Below are 14,791 nucleotides of genomic sequence, written 5' to 3' on the forward strand. Positions count from 1 at the left end.
GACTACGGTGGTCAATCAATTTGTATTTTGATTCACTAATAAGAGCCGGCTGTGTGATATTGAAGTCAAAGCAATTTTAAAATCGATATTTTTCTCCAGCCCTACCAGTGGCACAGAAATCATACTTCACCCTTTCAAATAAATCCCAAATGGTTTGATTTATATTTTTTTGTATCTAATGAAATGACATTCATACATTTTAAGTGTGGCTTAAGTGCGATTTTTAATATTTTGGACCACGCTATACATAACTTGTAAGGTAGACAGACGTGGCAAAAAGGCTAGTTCTAATAACAAAGAAGAACATGATCATAGAGAGACAGAGAAGTGAGAAGTATCACCAAAAAGGAGGAAGTGTTGTCGTTAGTGAAGTGGGTGGAGCAGTGACGGTAAAAGTAGGAAGAAATGGTGTGATTGTGTGTCATAATGAGACGTGCGGACGCACGACATTATAGCACTATATTTGGGACAGACATTTTGAAGGGAATGTTTTGTGACCAGATTGTCTTTAATTCTGTATTAGTGTAATTCAGATTCATTAGTCTGCTTTTTAATTAGATCATTTATACATTTCATTTATATGTCGTGCAGCGTACGGCTTCATGGATTGAGATAATTGACCCAGTCCCTGCTACAGAAACACACACACAAACACACTGAGGGTTGATCCATTTCCCCTGGGGCCCCGTTTCACTCCATCATAATCAGTGTCTCTTCTCAGACACACTGTCACACAAACACACACACGCACACACACACACGCACGCACACAAACGCAGCACTGCTGCTGAGGCCTGGAACATTCCGCGCATTCAGCTGTATGTGGGAACACTTAAAAATAAGCCATAGACACGTACACACACTTGCAGTTTTTTACTAAAACCATTTGAAAAGAGACGAAGCCTTCAAGTGCATTGTATAGAAGTGCCAAAGTCAGCTCATTATTTGTTTGTAGCGCACTTGCGGTGGAACAGAAGTGCTTGTTTAGTTTTCCTCTCTTTTTAGAGATCATAATATGTCTTTTGCTTGTGTGTTTTCCGCCCCTAATCTAAACTTTGCATGTATCTTAGGTGCTGATATGTTTTAAACATGAGCGGAGTGGGTGAGAACTCACTTGAGCCGTTGTGCTCGGATCGAAAGCGCAAACTCTCCACATGTGACACGCCAGGACAAGGGTGAGACATTTTAGGGTGCGATAACAAGCAGCGTTTTTACAGGGTTTTTTTTTTTTTTTTTTTTTTTATAAAATTGCATGTTTTTCCATCTACAGATGTGATAAGCGCAGGAGGGAACAGGAGAGCAAGTATATCGAGGAGCTGGCCGAACTGATTTCGGCCAACCTTAGTGACATCGACAGCTTCAATGTCAAACCAGACAAATGTGCCATCCTTAAAGAGACAGTGCGCCAGATACGACAGATCAAAGAGCAAGGTACACATCTGCTCGAACCGCTCTTTTACATATCACTCTGTGAAAATATTTACTAACCCCACAGTGTGGGGAAACTGATGAATTTCCTTGGTTTTATAAAAATGCTGCCACCTGGTGGCAGGTGGAATATTGCGATAAAGCAAATATTCATTAGAGGATTTGTGTAATACCTTTGCTAGTTTTAGCTAATAGAAAATGTAGTTTTAGACATTTAAAAAATGTAGCTAAAAATATGACTACATCTACATCTGTGCATATAAATGAATGCGAATCAGTACATTTAAATAAAACAAATTTGACTAAAATCGAATCATTTTACATTGAGAAAAACATAACTTCATCAAACTTGTAAGATTTAAGGTATATTTTCTACAGTTACAGTCCTGTGTTAATCTTTGACATAATTATATCGCATTCAGGACTGTAGTCTGCACAAGTTTGTTGCGCGAGACAGGCCTATGCATGCCTTTTTTCATTTGGACTATAACCCTGAGTTCACATGGTAAAGTGATGAATAGGCGTTGTTGTTCATTCTTCCTTATTTGACATTCCGTTCCCTTGCTATAACATAGTGAGATTAACACTACCTTACAAAAACTGTATTGCACAAAAATAACTTTTTTTTTACTAAAATGTGGTTTATATTCACAGGTAAAAGCTCATGTGGTGATGATGATGTCCAGAAGGCGGATGTGTCCTCTACTGGTCAAGGGGTCATCGACAAGGACCATCTGGGCCCTCTGTTGCTGCAGGTAAGATTAGAGACCTAAAGGTCAATGGTCACCAGAAGCTCATTTGCTCACTTCTCATACTAGCACTCTTACCAATTATGATGTGTTTTATAATAATTCTGAATCTCTCTCTGTCAGGCTCTGGATGGGTTTTTGTTTGTGGTGAGTCGCGAAGGCAGCATAGTGTTCGTGTCGGATAATGTGACTCAGTACTTGCAGTATAAACAGGAGGAGCTGATCAACACTAGCATCTACAACATACTGCATGAGGAAGACCGAGATGAACTGCACAAAAACCTGCCTAAAAACAATGGTATATATGTCGACGTGCATCTTTTAAGTAAATGTTGCTCTATATCTGTTCACAAAAACATGAGCATATTGATATGACTAGGTATCGTGCATTTGTATGTATTTAAAGGTCCCAACAGTGTGTCATGGGGCGGTGATGCCTCCCGTCAGAAGAGTCACACGTTTAACTGTCGTATGCTGGTGAAGTTTGGCCATGGTGGTCCTGGAGGTGAAGAAGGCGCTGGTGGGCCTCGCTATGAGACCATGCAATGTTTCGCTCTCACCCAGCCTAAAGCAATGATGGAGGAAGGGGAAGGTCCGTAGAAAACTGATCATTTATCATTTCAGTACTTTCATGCAGATTAAAGCCAATATGCTTTGTTTTATAGTGCCGCTTGTGAATTGATTTTAAAGCGTCGTTTAAGTATTAAGGGTGTTTTTCTTCTTTCTGTCTTTCAGATCTGCAGTCTTGTATGATTTGCGTAGCGCGGAGAGTGACGGCGGTGGAAAGGACGGAACGATTCAGTACTAGACACGAACTGTCGGGTAAGATTGATTACAGTGCAATTTTAACTCCGTGTTCATCTCATCAGTGAAACTGCTGATTTTCTTTGATTTATTCTTTCTGAAGACAAGAAAATCCATCATTATAATAATTGAACAATATTAGTTAAATTTCCAAATATTAACTACAACATTTTGTATTACTTCAATACATATGTATTGCCACATTATTTGAAATGAATGGTGCTATATTTGCTACAATTAGCAAATGTTCAAAGAGAAAAATGGGTTGAAAAATGACTTTTTATGAACGAAGAATTATGCGTAAATGTAAATGTTTGACCCCAGGTAAACTGATCGAGATCGAGCAGCAGAGCCTGTTGCACACCACCATGCGTCCTGGCTGGGAGGATTTAGTGCGCAGGTGCATGCAGATGTTCCTGCATCGAAGTGAAGGTCAGCCCTGGTCCTACAAAAGACACTATCATGAAGGTGAGTGGTAATACACCTGCATGGATCTTTTCAGTATTTCTCAGCTTTAATCTTTACTTCAGCTAATTGCGTACATTTTCATCACGTACTTGAGAAAAGATGTTGAAGAACTAAATAGAAGTGTGAATCCTGTGACTTGTTAATATGGCAGAAATAAAAAACGGGGCTGCTTTTGCATGCGGTGTGAAACGGATTTGACAGATTGAATGCATGTTTTATTAATGTTGTTTGTATTCTTCTTTTCAGCATATGTTCATGGAAGAGCAGAGACTCCACCCTATCGGTTCTCTTTGTCAGATGGCACTCCAGTAACAGCACAAACACGCAGTGAGCTCTGCCGAAACCCTGTCACCAATGACCCGCTCACCTTCCTCTCTACTCATCTTCTGCAGAGGTTTGTTCCTCTGCAAGTCAACAGTTACACACTACTCCGATTTTATGCGAAAATGCCTCTGTGTTCCCTTCTCCTTCTCTTACATTTCAATCTCTTTCACACAGGGAGCAAAACGGATACCGACCTAATCAGGGTGGTGTAATGCGATCAGTGATGGGCAATGCCAATCCGAATGCCCAGATGGGCATGAGCAATACCAGAGGCTATGGCATGAATGAGCAGGGTCACATGGGTCCCAGAGGAGGAGCTATGTACGGCCCAGGCAACAGGATGAATCAAATGAACCCGATGCATCAGATGAATCAAATGAACCAGATGAATTCAATGAATCAAATGAATATGAATCAGATGAATTGTATGAATCAGATGAGCAGTATGAATCAGATGAATCAAATGAATCAGATGAACTCCATGAATCAGATGAACTCCATGAATCAGATGGGCCATCCCGGCATGAATCAGCATCCACAGGGTCAGTTTCACGGTGGTAACTATGGAATGGGCATGACGAGTCCCTCCCAAGGAAGCCCTGGTATGAACCCTGCTCAGCAGAATCTCATGGGGTCACCTCGGATACGAGGGAGTCCTAAAATGGGTGCGAGTCCTTTTTCGCCTGGAGGTAAGTATCCTGTTTTTGCAAGATGTAAGATTAGGCCTGCAGATCCTGACAGAATTTCATAGATGGCTGCATTCACTTCCACAGAATTAAAACATGAACTTCCCAGGCACCCTGTGTATTTGTGTATTAAAGTTCAGCCAAAAAAAAATCTTATCATCAATTAATCACCCTCATGTCGATCAAACCAAAGACCTTCATTCATCTTTGTAACACAAAATAAAATGTTATGATGTATTCCGAGAGTTCTCAAAGCCTCCCATAGACGGCAAAAATCCTAGATCAACGTCCAAAAACATAGAAAGGACATGAGAAATTAATGACAGAATTTTTGGGTGAACTATCCCTTTTATTTTAGCTAATTATATAATTCTCTTCCCTGATAGTAAATAAGAATTTGTCATAGTAGTTAAGCAATTGTCCAACATTTTCTGTGAATGTGCGACTTCTGATTTATTAGCCAACATACCTAGAACATTTTCATTTACATTTAATCACTTGGCAGATGCTTTTATACGGAGAGACTTGCAATGAGGATTACATCAAGGAAAGATGCAATAAACATGAGAAGTTTCTGTTATGCAAGGTTTTAGTCATAGTTCAAAATAGTAAAAGCTATGACAGGAAGGGACTAAATGGCAAAACTATTGAGCAACAAAGCAGTGTGTAGTAGTAAATTACATTGTGCCTTGCTCTTGCATTAATAATGAGGTTTGACTGTTTTAAAAAATGTTGCTGTATTCAAATCAAATCTGCAGAGCTTTCCTTTCAACCATCAAAGAAACTGCGCAAAGATTCTAATGGCCTAATGAAATATACTAGTTCTGCTGTCCCTATTAGTGCTTGAGATTTAGCTATATTTTCTTGATTTCACAGGCATGCACTCTCCCATGGGTCCTGTGGGAATGGGCGGCAGTGGTGGATCCTCTGGTCCATCAGTTGGCAACACTTTCTCCAATAGCTCTTTGAATGCCCTCCAGGCCATCAGTGAAGGCGTTGGCTCTTCTCTACCTTCAGCTCTCAATTCACCTGCCCACAAATCTGACAGCTCTCCCAGCATCAACTCGACCCAGCCGAGTCAGCAAGGCCAGACCGGCAACAGCAAACCCAGCGCTGGGGATTCCAAGAGCCCGTCAAGTGCTCACAGCACAGGGTTAGAGCAGCAACAGGCCTCTTCATCGGAGACCACGGATAAACCAGACAGTCAGTCCAGCAAAGAAGGTTCCACCGTGGCCGAAGCCAATCGGAGAGTCCCTGATGGAAAGGGCCACAAGAAGTTACTTCAGTTGCTTACATCCCCAACTGAAGAGATTGGGATTGGCTCTGGTGGACCTGTCCCGGGTCGGGCCTCCACTCCAATGGGTCCTGATTCAAAGGAGGCAGGAAGTGGCATGATGAGTCCTTCGTCGACGGGAGTGTCCTCCTCATCGGGTTCATCATCGGGGAATAACATAAATCAGCAAGGCTCAGGAGGAGTTTCATCTACGGCTTGTCCCGGCGGCCACCACAGCTCTCACACCTTACAGGAGAAGCACAAGATACTCCACAAACTTCTTCAAAATGGAAACACACCCGACGAGGTGGCTCGCATCACGGCCGAGGCCACTGGCAAGGCCTCTCTTGGTTCGGAGCTCCCAGGCTCTGAGGGGAGGAATCTAGATCTCAAGCAGGAGCAGCACAGCCCGAAAGAAGGAAAAAAACCACAAGCCCTCCTTCACTACCTCCTCAATAATGATGACTCCAAAGAGCCCAATGCAGCAGAGGTCAAGCCAAAGCTGGAGGAGCTGGAAGGGAGAGGGCTCACTGGAGGGCAGGGGTCAGGGGTCACAACCTCAAATTCTAGCAGCCAGGAGGGCAAAGTCAAGATCGAACCTCCCGATGAGGTATTTACAGTCGTACTTCTTAAATACTTCTCATGTTGGGTACATGTATAATAAAGATCACATCAGTTTCATTTTTGGGATTCATTTAATAATAAACATATTAGATAAATAGATAAATGTAATATATAATACTACTATTTTTTTTCACTTTCATTCAGCAAGGTTGTGTTAAATTGAACATTTTGTACTGTTACAAAATATTTATATTTTTAAATAAACTTATAATGAAAGAATCTAAAAGTGAGAATCCAGTAAATTCCATTAAAGAAATGTATTACATTTTGAAGTATGTTAATATAAAAAACAATAATTGTAAATTGTGAAAATATTGTTATATATAGTTTTATCATCAAATATAATGTAAAATTAAACCTATATTGTGTAAACAACAATACAAACATCATTTGTCTTTTAGTAAAAGAAAAACTAACAAGAGAAAGAGAGAAGTCAAGAAGGAAGGATAGAAATTTAAGCAAATTAGAAAAAATCTATTTAGCGGTCTTAATTAGTTATAATATTGTATAAGTTGTAATATTTGTACATATCTATTTTTGGTCAAATAAACACATATGGCATTAAAAATGCTTTTGAATATATTATAATGTATTATATATTTTTTAAAGGGTCATTGCATAAATCTTAGCTGTAGTTTTATAATCAACTTCAAGCTATCTTTGCACATTTTGAAAAAGGGCAGTTGCTAATTACTTATTGCAATGACTTATTTATCGTTCTAACATCAATCCTTTGTTTTATTTTTCCAGCTGGAGAGTATACTCGGAGGGCTGAGGAATTCTGGTTCTGGAATGTTTGCTGATTCTGGAACTGGAGGAGCGGAAGGGGGCAATAAGCAGGGCAATGGACCTAACAGCACTGCGCATGGTGAGTAACAACACCTTGAGGGCCTCAAAGTCAGGAATGGGATGTTTAAAATCAAATGTAAAGATATGCCCCAAAATACTGGCCATATATTATTCAAGTAACCGCTGATGACTAGAGTTGTCCAGAAAAGCCTTTGTTTTTACTCTTCATACAATTTAAATGCATTACTGTGTGTTTCAGACCGGGAGGGTGTTGGTATGGGCTCTGGTCAACGCGTGCCCTTCCAGAGGGCAGTGTCTGTGGATGGTAAACCGCTGAGCGGGCCGGGCATGACTGGTAGGAGGAGTGCACCTTCCTCTCTTGTCAAACAGGAGCATACTGACACCCAGATAGGCATGGGTGAGTGTCTCATATATTCAGTTTTATGTAGCTTTACGTGAATTCATTCTTTAGCTGAATTTTAACATTCCCAACATGCTTTTTCCAGGAGGTCCGAGCAGGCCAATGGCAATGCCCAATCGGCCCCCAATGGCAGGTGCAGGAGACTGGGGAATGTCCGGTTCCGGCAGTCCTGTCGGACACCCTGGCATGGGTCGCGCAGGCATCGACCACAATCCCAAGAGCATGATGGGAGGACCCATGGTTAACCGATCAAACAGCGTTCCTGCAACCAGATCTATGTTGCAGCAGCAGTTGATGGATATGGGTAAGTTCCATTAACTCGATACCAGAAGTGTAGGTGTAAGTGTAATATGACAAATAAAACATCCAATTAAATCTTTCAAACGGCACGATGTTGTTTTGCAGGGCCTTATGATGTAGGAATGAATATGAATTCGTTCAGTGGCCAGGCACCTCCACCACAGTCCCCTTCATGGCCTGACAGTGGGATGGGAATAGAGGGAGCACAGAATGCAAACAGGTAACAGAAATAAGGCTATACAAGATCTTTCCCTCTCACACTCTCTGTCATATAAATATTAATATTTAGATGTAATCCCCTTTGTAATGGGTAACATTTTCATATGTAACCGTAATTTAATTATACTCTCAGTGACTGTAACAGCCTACGGTTACATTTTTGTTGTAATTAAATTACTTAACAGCATTACATGACTACATGACTAGTTACTCCTCATCATTGGTGGGAGGTCACTGTCTTAAGTCTTTCAGTTATTTAAACCCATTTGTTTAAAAAACTGATTCGTTCAAGAAAAGATGCTGTTTTTCTAATTTGACGATTAAAAGAACAATTACAATACTACTGTAGATAATAAACATAAATATGTAATAACAAAATATAACTTTTATTTATATACACACACAACTACATTTTATGTATATATAAATACACACCCATATATATATATATATATATATATATATATATATATATATATATATATATATATATATATATATATATATATATATTTAAAAAAATTTTTATACATATTTATACATTTACACACACACTGATGTAAGACCATATTTTGATTAAAATTATATATTATAATCAAATTTCTTACCTTTTTAAACAAACTTGTTTAAATAAAACAAGTGTTAATTTAAGGTTAAATTAACATTTTTTGTAAATAAAGATTTATAAATCGTTAAATTATTTTCACGGTTTTTGCATACAAGTCAAAATCCTAATTTTGCCTGCTTTTTATATATCAGGTTGCCATTTAATAACTCTCTGGATGACCTTCTGGTCCCTCCGTCTACCACCGAGGGTCAGAGTGATGAGCGAGCTCTGCTGGACCAGCTGGACTCTTTACTCAACAACACTGACGTCATCGCTCTGGAGGAGATCGACCGTGCCCTTGGCATACCAGATCTCATCAACCAGGTACCCAGAGATGTGTTCAGTTTATAAATCACTACCCTCAGCGATGTTGTGTTAGAGCTGCTGTGCCCAGTCACATTTACTGAAAACCACCGTCTTGGCCTTTCTCTTTTTTTTAGGGTCATAGTTCAGACCCGCCCCCTCCGACAGACCCCTTCTCTGGTCCTTGTCCAGGACCTGACTCCTCTATGGGTATGGACCCCAAGGGCATGTATGGGCAGGGTTACCCAGGCCCCCCTTCCATGGGAATGCAGGGTGGATATGGCCGTGGTCCCAACCCTGGTCCTGGACCTGGTCCCATGCCGGGGCAGTCTGGACCAGGGTTTAACCCCATGATGAGTCAGATGAACCAGCCGGGTGGCTTCCCCGGAATGGGCGCTATGGGCGCTATGCATCCTCGTGCTAATATGACAAGACCTCGGATGGGGAATCCGGCCAGATACCAGCTGCAGCAGAGACTGCAGGGACAGCAGGTAAGCAGATGCACGCCAATAACACTCCACTTATAATTTCTGTAACAGACACAAATATGAGTGGTCAGTGTAGGAGTGTAATCAAATAACCTGGTGTTGCAGCTGATCAGCAGTTAATAGTGAAAATTATAAAAATAGTGAACATAAGTATTCTAATATAAAAATATGAGGCAGTATTAAACGGGTCTTGTTGCTAAATTAAAAAAAAAAAGTTTACTTAAATGTTTTTAATGTAAGCTGTCTTTTGTAGCTTAAACATATGATGCAAGATTATTAATGACAAATATATATATATATATATATATATATATATATATTATTTTAAGAGTTTTTTGAGGACTGCACTTGAACAGATGTACTTTAAACATCTGAATATTTCAGACATTTTGTAATGAATATTTGCCTTCCAAATTTAGTTTAGTTCCTAAATATTATTTTTAATTTTAATATCAAACTGCTTGCAATGTTTCAATTTACAAATTTCGCTCCACAGTTTCAGTGGTATACAATCAAATGCAATTACAAAAACATTTAGGAATTGCAGAAAAAGTGTTGCTTTTATTTAATTTTTTAAAGGCATTTGACCTTAACATACTTCCAGAACAGAATATCATAACTGTAATAAAACATCGCTGTTGCTGGTTTTAAATATTATTCAGTGATGTGTGTTATTGGATATACATTTAAACTTCTAAATGAACAATATCTGTATTTAACACAAATAATTTATTCAATTACTTATTTGGATTCATGAAAACTTTAGCGTTTATCATATCTCATAACATTTGAATATTCCTTTGCTATAGTTTTTGAACCAGAGCAGGCAGGGCATGGGGATGAGGCCAGATAACAGCCCTGCAGGAAACCCTGGCATGAGACCTAGCATGCAGCCGGGCATGGGCGGCCAGGTACCTTTTCTTTTTTTCTTTTTTTTGATGCTATCTGAAGCTTTATGTGTTTATTTTCTTTCTCTAATATCTTTCTTCCTTTTATCTTTCAGCCTGGTTTCCTGAATGCACAGATGCTGGCCCAGCGCAGCAGAGAAATGCTGAATCAAACGGAGGTCTGTATAGATCATTTTCAAAATATATGCATTTGTGTGTCTGTCAGTGATGTGCAATTGAATATATAATACTTACCACCCACTGACAACGTGTGTAGCGTAACCGAAGTGTATGATTTTATGTAAGAATGTTAATAACCGATATCTTACGTAAAATATTGAATAATGTTTTCTCGCTTTCTACAGATGCGAAGGCAGAGGATGATGATGATGATGCAACTGCAGCAACAGCAGCAGGTTGCAGCCGGAGGCTTCAGTCCCCCTCCAAATGTCACAGCTCCTACAGGAATGGACAACCCTATGGGAGGGCCGCCAATGACCCAGCCCGGCCAGCAACCCTTTAACTACGGAGGCAACTACGGTAGGCTAGTTATATCGGGATCTTGTAGTTTGAAATACGTGCTATAAATTAAGAAGTAGTGAGACATGGTGGATAAAATATCTGGAATAGAATATCAGTTTGCTCAGGTATATTGATTGCTGATTATAACACTATGCACTTGCCTCTTTTTTTTTTTTTTTTTATAAATGTCTCTGGGTTGTGATTCCAGGTATGGGCCAGCAGGGGGATCCTTCATTTGTGGGAACTGGCAGCAGCCCCCCTAATAATATGATGTCTGGCCGTATGGGTGGCCCTCAGAATCCCATGATGCAACAGCACCCTCAGAGCAATCCCATGTACCAATCTGCAGAGATGAAAGGCTGGGGACAGGGGCCTATGCCCATGAATAAGTAAGTCATAAAATCTTCTATAGCTGTGTGTGTGTGTGTGTGTGTGTGTGTGTGTGTGTGTGTGTGTGTGTGTGTGTGTGTGTGTGTGTGTGTGATATACAGCGTTGATATACAGTGAAAAATCATGAAATTACGATTAGTCGTGAAAATGTGGTATTTACTGTAATTTAAAAAAGCACATATAATACACAAATAAAAGTAAAGAAAGTAATGAAAAATTCAGTGGTATTCAGCATGTTTATAATTTCATATTATTTTATGATTTTATTATTGTTTTATAACTGTACATACTTTTTAAATGATGATCAGTTCTAAAATAAAATTTAACCGGCTAGAAAACAGTCACAAGCTGTCTGTTTATTGTTAATTATATCTGAAATTAAAATCTATGACAGCTACATCTAAATATATAATAATAAAAGATATAATTTAAAGATATATAATAATTCAAGGTAATTCAAAATAATAATATCAATAGTAAATATCAATATTTATTAAGTATAGAAATAATAATACAATAATGTCTTTATATTTGGTGTATACAATTAAATTTGTGTTCTTTTGTTTTACCTTTTTCCTAGTTCATACTCTCAGCAGCAGCAATATCCCCAGCAGGGGGCGCCGGGGCAGTATGGGGGAATGATGATGAACGGTTCCATGCAAGGAGGTGTAAATGGCAACGGTGCAGGACAGATGCCCCCAATGCAGGGCCAGATGGGCATGAACGCCATGGGTATGGGCCGCATGCCAATGGGACCTGATCAGGTACCAACTGCATTGATTTAGTTACATTTGTTAATAGCAATTCAGTTCTTTGAAATCCAAAGATATAGAATGGGTGCCGTCACAATAGGAGTCCAAACAGCTGGTAAAAACAACTAATCCACACGACTTCAGTCCATCACTTAGCGTCTTATGAAGGGAAATGCTACGTGTGTGCTAAGACATTTTTACTTCACAGTCGCTGACAAAAAAAGAGCATCATTTAGCCATAAAATTGCTCTCTCCAGTAAAAAAAAAAATCGAAATCAAGAGAAATGTGCATAGATCAATCACTGGTTATAGGCAAAAACAGTTCAAAACCGTTCTAAACAAACATGTGGGTGGATTTTGATATAAGAGCACAACAGGGGTGAGACTTTTTTTATTGGAGGAAGTGTTAATAAACAGACTGGTATTTAGGCCAGAAGTGACCGTTTAAAGTCCAACGCAGATTTGGATTTGTTTTTCTTACAAACACACAGCCTTTCACTTTACAAGATCTTTTTATTTTTAACTCATTATGACGGCACCCATTCACTGCAGATAATCCAGTGGTGAGCAAGTATTGCTAAATGTAGGTAATTGATTTCAATAAAGAAACGTGGGCTGAGCGTAACGAAAACTTTTTTTTTTTTAAACCGCATTAAAAGGTGTTACTTTTGACTTATCCGTGCCCGTTTAATGTGTTTTACAGAAGTACTGCTGAGGCGATAAGCCATCTCTTTCAAAGCTGCGTTCGAAATCGGACTCGCACATCAGTCCGGTGAGGAAATGTCAACACGAAGCTATAAAATCCACCTCGTAGGGGATAAATCACTGGAAATCTCCAGTGAAAACTTGACTGAGAGAGAGAAAAAGACATGGAAAGGGAAAGAGAGAGAGAGAGAGAGACTCGAGCCTTCTCTGCGGGCTTCTTTCTGAATACGCCCAGTAGCGAGTGCAGCAGGCTCTCTCCTGTCCCATGTGGCTGTACTGCAGTACACAACATCACCACCAGGGGGGGTGAGAGCAGGAGCGGTTGTGGTACAACTAGACAGTGTGGGGGAGCACTTTATTCTAAGGCTAGTACGGAAATGGATAGTTGCAATATATTTCTTGCTTTTCTAGCCTTATAGAACGATTATGTGCATATTGTCTGTTTTGAATTCGTTTCGGACGAGCCTTGTTTTCATGAAAACCGTGGGAATTGTAAACACCAGAACTTCATCACCTAACTCATATCAAAGCAATAATCCTCCTCTCAATGCCACCGGCTCAAAGTGGTGCGTCAACAAAAAGCAAATGGTACTGCAGTATTAGACAGGACTTTTTTTTTTTTTTTTTTTTTTTTTTTTTTTTTGTGTGAATAAGATTGGAATTGTAAATACTGTATGCTACATATGTATCATACATGCTTTTACTACATACTTTTTTTGCACAGAGTCCGGGCCCGGTTAGGTCCATCTTATCTATATTTTAGGTCAATACTGCTCTGGGTTTTACATCTATTTTAAAGGGAGAAAATATTTTATTTTTTATCTTTTCCAGCAGAGCCTCCTTTTTTGTTTTCTTCTTTTTTTTTTTTCCCCAACAGTGACCGCCATTGTTTGGATGGCACTTTTTCTAACATCGCGGCAATGTTATGAAGTGACGGTCTCATCGTTTTATTTTCATTTCCATGTGTTCTCCTGACCGAAAAAAAAAAAAAAAAAAAAATGGTGCAAGTTTTCAGATGATACGCAAAGATTACGTTTGTTGTTGCTTTTGAAGCTAGCTCTTAATAAGGAAAATAACTCGCTTTCTCACTGTATCGTACTGTTGGTTCTTCGGAGATCTACCTTTAAGAAACATGCACAATCCAAAGATATTTTTTTCAGTCTTTTTTTTTTTTTTTTTTTTTTTTTTTTCCTGTTTCCTCAAGTTTGATTACAGAAATGTATCCATTTATATATGTTTTCGCGCAGAGTAAAAGGTACATATCATATGAACATATTACTACATATTATGATTTTGTACTATATACTGTATACATACAAAACCAAGTATACCTGTTTATTTTTGAGGCCAGTTAATATTTTAGCAGTATTGTCTGTGCTTTTGGAGGGTTTCTCTATCATGCGGATTATTTGCTTCTTCAGTTTTGTAAGATTTTGATGATTATGAATTATCTACAGAACTGCCAAGACTTACAACTTGTAACTACACACCTCGTTTTAAAACTTTTCTTAAACCACTTTTAAGAGCCTCTCTGATGTGCTTTTTAAAAGCACAAGTAATAAGGAATCCGTTCTGACAAAGGCGCTCATTCATGTATCTCTGTGGTGCAGTGATCCTCGGTCGCTTCATTAGTCCAGTTATTACCATCAGTGACTTCAGATAGTGCTGATTCCCAGATGCGGGAATGAAATACAGTGGACAAATTAATAATACATACGTCTTTTCAGGAAAGCAACACTATCATTTGTGTTCATTTCGCAGGTTACTGTTGATTGTGACAGAGTATATTTTGAAATGATAATTCCCGGGAAATTGAGGTAACTGTGGTGTGTTTTCAGAACTGGTTGACTGAGAGGGATGTGAACACGGAAGATAAGCTCACATTTTACAGGATGTAAATTACAATACACTTAATTATTTTGCTTGATGTTGATATTGTTGTAAATAAAAGTTCTATTTAAACGTGACATGTTGTTTCTATAGTGTGTGTGTGTGTGTGTGTGTTTTAAGTAATGTTTGAATTTTTAGTAGTTTTATTAATTATATATTTTA

General features: G+C 38.9%; 1 protein-coding gene across 2 annotated transcripts in view; it reads left to right on the top strand.

The window, feature by feature from the left end:
- Positions 1 to 14,706, top strand: part of ncoa3 (nuclear receptor coactivator 3) — a 35,571-nt gene extending 20,865 nt beyond the window's left edge. For both annotated transcript variants that reach the window (XM_043252103.1, XM_043252104.1), the window contains 22 exons: positions 1,071 to 1,175; positions 1,271 to 1,431; positions 2,083 to 2,183; positions 2,301 to 2,475; positions 2,584 to 2,769; positions 2,913 to 2,999; positions 3,306 to 3,449; positions 3,696 to 3,843; positions 3,948 to 4,462; positions 5,336 to 6,342; positions 7,107 to 7,224; positions 7,405 to 7,563; positions 7,652 to 7,870; positions 7,972 to 8,086; positions 8,845 to 9,016; positions 9,133 to 9,486; positions 10,293 to 10,394; positions 10,487 to 10,549; positions 10,736 to 10,910; positions 11,101 to 11,281; positions 11,863 to 12,046; positions 12,738 to 14,706. In XM_043252103.1, the coding sequence (XP_043108038.1) occupies positions 1,090 to 1,175; positions 1,271 to 1,431; positions 2,083 to 2,183; positions 2,301 to 2,475; positions 2,584 to 2,769; positions 2,913 to 2,999; positions 3,306 to 3,449; positions 3,696 to 3,843; positions 3,948 to 4,462; positions 5,336 to 6,342; positions 7,107 to 7,224; positions 7,405 to 7,563; positions 7,652 to 7,870; positions 7,972 to 8,086; positions 8,845 to 9,016; positions 9,133 to 9,486; positions 10,293 to 10,394; positions 10,487 to 10,549; positions 10,736 to 10,910; positions 11,101 to 11,281; positions 11,863 to 12,046; positions 12,738 to 12,749 (4,464 nt within the window). In that variant the 5' untranslated portion in view covers positions 1,071 to 1,089 and the 3' untranslated portion in view covers positions 12,750 to 14,706. The remainder of the gene's footprint in view (positions 1 to 1,070; positions 1,176 to 1,270; positions 1,432 to 2,082; positions 2,184 to 2,300; positions 2,476 to 2,583; positions 2,770 to 2,912; positions 3,000 to 3,305; positions 3,450 to 3,695; positions 3,844 to 3,947; positions 4,463 to 5,335; positions 6,343 to 7,106; positions 7,225 to 7,404; positions 7,564 to 7,651; positions 7,871 to 7,971; positions 8,087 to 8,844; positions 9,017 to 9,132; positions 9,487 to 10,292; positions 10,395 to 10,486; positions 10,550 to 10,735; positions 10,911 to 11,100; positions 11,282 to 11,862; positions 12,047 to 12,737) is intronic.
- The last annotated feature ends 85 nt before the right edge of the window (positions 14,707 to 14,791 follow it).

The sequence above is a fragment of the Puntigrus tetrazona genome, chromosome 11, assembly GCF_018831695.1.
Source record: "Puntigrus tetrazona isolate hp1 chromosome 11, ASM1883169v1, whole genome shotgun sequence".
Classification (NCBI taxonomy): Eukaryota; Metazoa; Chordata; class Actinopteri; order Cypriniformes; family Cyprinidae; genus Puntigrus; species Puntigrus tetrazona.